Source organism: Egretta garzetta, unplaced genomic scaffold (genome assembly GCF_000687185.1).
Source record: "Egretta garzetta isolate BGI_Z169 unplaced genomic scaffold, ASM68718v1 scaffold629, whole genome shotgun sequence".
Classification (NCBI taxonomy): domain Eukaryota; kingdom Metazoa; phylum Chordata; class Aves; order Pelecaniformes; family Ardeidae; genus Egretta; species Egretta garzetta.
Window position 1 is genome coordinate 252,095 of NW_009260785.1, and position 5,174 is coordinate 257,268.

At 38.6% G+C, this 5,174-nt stretch overlaps 1 protein-coding gene across 1 annotated transcript in view; it reads right to left on the bottom strand.

Moving 5' to 3' along the window:
• Positions 1-3,165: 3,165 nt before the first annotated feature.
• SOSTDC1 (sclerostin domain containing 1) overlaps positions 3,166-5,174 on the bottom strand; it is a 2,848-nt gene continuing 839 nt past the window's right edge. Inside the window, exon 2 of the mRNA XM_009646392.2 lies at positions 3,166-3,581. Coding sequence (XP_009644687.1) covers positions 3,166-3,581 — 416 coding nt within the window. The remainder of the gene's footprint in view (positions 3,582-5,174) is intronic.

Below are 5,174 nucleotides of genomic sequence, written 5' to 3' on the forward strand. Positions count from 1 at the left end.
GATATAGGGTCAAGGTTAGGAGGACTACAGTGATTTACTAGCAGAAATCTGTTAGGTATTTTGAAGGGTGTTATTCAAACGTCTGCTTTATTTCCAAATAAATGACTGAACTTGGATTGGGTGGTTTTGATTCCAAGGCTGCTGGAAAGGAGAGAGCAACAGATTTGTGACTATTGCTACAAAACTGAATAAATAAACTTTGCAAAGGGCCTTTCTAGTGTAGGCTGCAAGTGTCAGGCCCTTCTGACTTCTGCAGTTGATAATGTTTTAATGACACACACTATCTGCCACTGCCTCTACGAAGTGTGCCTCTGAGTGCGACCATGCTATCAAAACAATCAGCATCTGGCTAAGTTTCCTTCTAGTGCTGTCTAAGGAAAATTGATTTCCATTCATTATAAAACAATTTACCCCTTAGCTGAGGGCAGTTTTCATCAACTCAAAAGTAATGAAATACTGATGGCAGATTAACAGATTATTTCTAATTTATTCACTTTTCGTTTCCTAAAGAAGCAAGTATGAGACCTTATAAATTTATTAGGTTCTTTTTAAGATGTTTGAGTGCTTTTTCAGAAGCCTCTGGACTTAGTGATCTGCCCATATGATAGGATATTATTGAGAAAGTTAGCTTCTATGTATTCTTAGTGTAATAAATCTAGACTATTTAGTGGTCTAATTTGTGTAAAGCTATTCTGATCTACCTCTACATTGTTTTTCAAATGTTTTTCAAAACATTTACATCTTGTATCTATTTGGTTTAACATTTCAGGTTAAAACTAAGAAAATTCTAGCATGTTTGTCTTTCCTTTTTAACCCTGAGCAAACATAAGAAGATGTATCATATTTAAAATTATTTCAGTTTAAGCAGTACTATTTTTTTCATTGTGAAAAACTTTGGCAAGATTCTGCACTGTAGATACAAGAGGAGTGGCCCATATCCTACCCACTGCAGCTTTACATTTTGAGACTTTCTATGTAGAAAAAACTAGCTGGATGTACTTGTTATAATGCCTTTTGTCTAGATCCTTGGATAGACCCCTGTGAGTTCATATGTACCAGGATGAAACAGAAGGCAGATTGTATAGGCCAGGTTGAAGCATTCAGAGCTAGGAGATGAGTCACAGAGAGTAACATTATTCCTTAAGAAAAATCAAGGTAAGTCGCTGCTGATGGACAAAGCTGCTACTGGCTTCCCTTGTGTTCCCTCAAATATGCCAGACTTAGAGATGGACCCCATAGTCTTTCTGTAGCATGCCCAGCAATATTTCATGAAGTCATCTTAATGAAAGTGTGTCAAATTATTCCCCTTCAGGTAGTTCTGTGTGAAAAGACAAACTTAGGAGTTATTATCTCTATTGCTAAATGCAAACTCTCATTAAATGGGCATATTGTTCCTACAGTCAAACTTCACTGACTGTAGAAGAGTAATGAGCAAGATGTGTGGGTTTTTTCAACATTCTTATTTCTGGGAGTCAAACACAGAGTGGGCAGGGCAACTTTACTGATGTGTAGTGACTATTGGCTTTGAAAATAATTTTGGTTAAATTTTGGTCCATTATCTCAATCTTCTGTGCTTTATTGTCTTGAAAAAGTAACTGGAGAACAATTTAAAAATGGGTAGATATTTGGCATTTGGGAATAATCTTTCCTTCATAAAATGGATTGAATGAGACTATAATGTCTGTTAAAATGGAAAACTAGGATATCTGTAGGTCTACTGGACTGATATGCCTAGAAGAAACGTCATGTCACCTCTCTCCCTCCTAACTCCTTTATTCATCTTCTATCCTCTTAGGCTTAAAAGAAGCACCTTTAAGATCAGAGAATTAATGGTCTGTGATCTCCTCGTTCTGATATTTTCACGATCACAGAACTAAACCTGAAACAACTAGGTCACAAATGCAATGTTTTTTTTTAACTGTACCACAATGTAGATCACTTAAAATTGAGAAAAAAAAAAAAAAAGTGGTGTCTTACTAGCTGGTAAAACTTCCCAAATATACACTTCTTCCACAATGTACAACTTGAGAATTGTTAAATAAGAACCTGGCTTGGACCATTAATAAGCACCATCATCTGTTGAATGGCCATGGAAGATTTTTACATCCAAAAAGGATCCACAGAAAGATTGTTTTAATGTTAAATATAATGAATAGATTTTTTTAACCAAATGATGTTCTCTCATTTTTTAAGATTAAACATTGTGACTGATTAAAATGTGTGCATTTCAATATAGAGAGCCAGACAATACATTTTTAGCAGTGTTTATTTTTGTAAAAAAAAAAAAAAGAAACCAATGAATTTGAAAGGAAGTCATCATATCTGTCTTCTGATTGCACACTTTTAAACAAAAATAATACAGACTGGAGAATGAAAAAAACAAGTTTGATGTTGCTACTTCAAAATAACACCTAAGTCTATGAATGTTCAAAATGAAAATATATATACCAAGAATGCTAAAATGTCTATTTTACATTATCTACAGAATGTATGTTCTAATCCAGCCACAAATCATAGGAAAATACTTTGATACATGAGAAAAGCTATAAACATAAGAACATCTTGGAGGGAAGTAACACACATAAAAGCTCATTAAATAATTACAACAACAAATAAATAGTTTGTTCAGCTTTACTTTTTGATTGCTGCCATGCATATTTTAATTTTTGGTATACTGAGATAAGAGAAAGGTCAGCATGCAAGGCATTTTTTTTTTAATGAATCTCAAAGCAGATATTAGGTGTTGTATTTTTTAAGCTGTTGTTAGAAGTTCATAAAACATGATACAGAAGGCAATAGATGTGATAATTAACTGTTCTCATGAAAACACACAACAAAGCATCTTTTTACAAAATAGACTTCAGTGAATATTCATGGCAAATTTATTTTGTCTCCGTGGCTGGAGAAAATGTAAAAGTTTATAGTGTGGGTTTGGAAGGCTTGTGTTATTCCCCATCTTGAGCATTTGGAAAATCACCCAAAAGGTCCATATGCTGAGAATGCCCCTTTTGATTTTGGTCAAAGCAATAAGCATGTCGTGTCAACTGAGAACACAGCAATGGCAGACTTGTCTTTAAGCAGTCAGAATGGTAAAGCAAATGGTTACAGGTGAGTTCGGTTTAGGCGGGAGGAGCGGGACATGAGAGAGGAGAGAATGTCTGACTTCTAACTCGTACTATGTTTGCTGGATTTGCTGGCTCTTTTCCTCTCTTTGTGATGCTGGATAGGTTTTGCTTGAGAGGTTCCCTCAAAGTTGTGGCTGGACTCATTGTGCTGCCTGGTGTATCGCTTGCACTTGCAGGCTGTGACCACAGTTATTTTGTAGGTTCTTATACTTCCATCCTGGCACTGAAGCTGGATCCTCTGGGTGCGAGTTTTGTCATTGACACATCTCCACTCTTGCGAGCTCCGCCTGCTCCAGTACTTGGTTCCATAACCTCCTCCAATCCAGTTGGGGAGCAGTGGCAAAGGGAGGCATTCACCAGCACACACCAGCTCCTTCAGCGGATTGATGCTGGTGCACTGGCCATCTGAAATGTACTTGGTGGATCTCAGTTCCCGGCAGCCAACTTGAACACGATCTGCAGAATACACAGAACAATAAACACTGAGGTTCCGAATGGAGAGATTTCCTTAACCAGGCATTTTCACATTCACAAGCTATGTTTTGCAGAAGTTAAAGTAGGCTGTAATCTTTACAGGACATCTCTTTACTGTTGTGTCCCCCAACACAAGGCCCTCAAGCACTGATCATATCTCTGGGTATTACCACAGCAGAAAGAAATCATAACGATATGCACTTCAGCAGTTGTGGTAGAAGAGGCAATTTTATTCTCTATTCTTCTTCTCAGGGACATACCTTTTAGAAGAGAAAAAATGCCCCAAGGGAAGAAATGTTTCCTGCTTGTTCTCAGTCTAGGGAATCTGCTCTGTGATGTTTACAACAGTTAACATTGGATCGTTAGCAAGGGGGAAAATAGTGCTTTGGAAACTGTTATTTGCTTCTAAATGAATTTCAGACTGTGTGTTTCTTCTCATTCCATGGTTACAGTGGACTGAGTCTCTCAGGAGCACTGCTGTTCTGAACACAGATACTGCAGAAGTGATAAGAGCTGAAGTTACCACGGAATGCTGTTCTGCATGCAAAGTTTGAATGATTAGCAGTAAAAATTTCAGAGTGGTCGTTTTGCCCTCGGGGTAACACCACCTTTGTATCTGTGATAGTTTTTATATTATATGTAACATAGAGGAACCTGCAAATTCTCTCGGGCAACTGTCATAGAATCAACATGCAGAGCTTCTCATACAGGCATGTTTGTACCCGTCTGTATGTGCAGCTCTGTACCCTGCAATAAACACAACTGTTTATTTCAGTAATTACACTTTGAAATAAACGCCCACAGTGCGCTTAATTTTAATAAGCAATCTTTACTGGCTATGCTCTCCCTCTTTCTGAAGGACAATTACGGCACAGATTCTACACACAATGCAATTAACTAACGCCTTTAAAATAGAAGTAATTACTAGAAACATTTTAAAGTGAATCATAAAAGGCTTTGAAGGTACATCTACATACCACAGCTACAGGCTGCTTCTGTTTCTACTTGGATTTTTGGAGGCAAGTTCTGAACAGAGACACTGAGTTAGGATTAGTTTGCCCGGTCCCCTGCGTCTCAGGGTGGGCAGTCAGAGGGGCTGCAAATCTGCAGGCTGATCTGAGGGGCTGTTTACTGGGCTGCTCTCCTGCCTGCCTTGCAGAAAAGCTTCAAGCTTGCCTTCCTGCAGCTGCACTCAGGAATGTACCTGGAAGCAGCTGGTCACAGATCGGAGTTTGTCTCTCCTTCTGGTTTTATGTCTTTCCTGGCTCAGCTTTTCTCCAGTGACAGCTCATTGACGATGAATACCTACTGGGCTGCTCCAGTAATCTCGTAATGATGAGATGTTTCCTGTGCACTTAAACCGTCAGCATTCATAGAAGCTGACACACCTGGCTTAGCTGACAGGTATCGGTGTCACTTTTTGCCTTCACTTTCCAGGGATGACGCTATTTTTATCGCCTCGTTGTGGGTGGGTTGGTGTGTGCATGTGTGTGTGTGTGCCTCTATTTGGATTTCTTTCATTTTAAGGAGGCGGGCAGGGGAGGGAACAGATAAAGTCAGCAGAAGTTTTCCAGC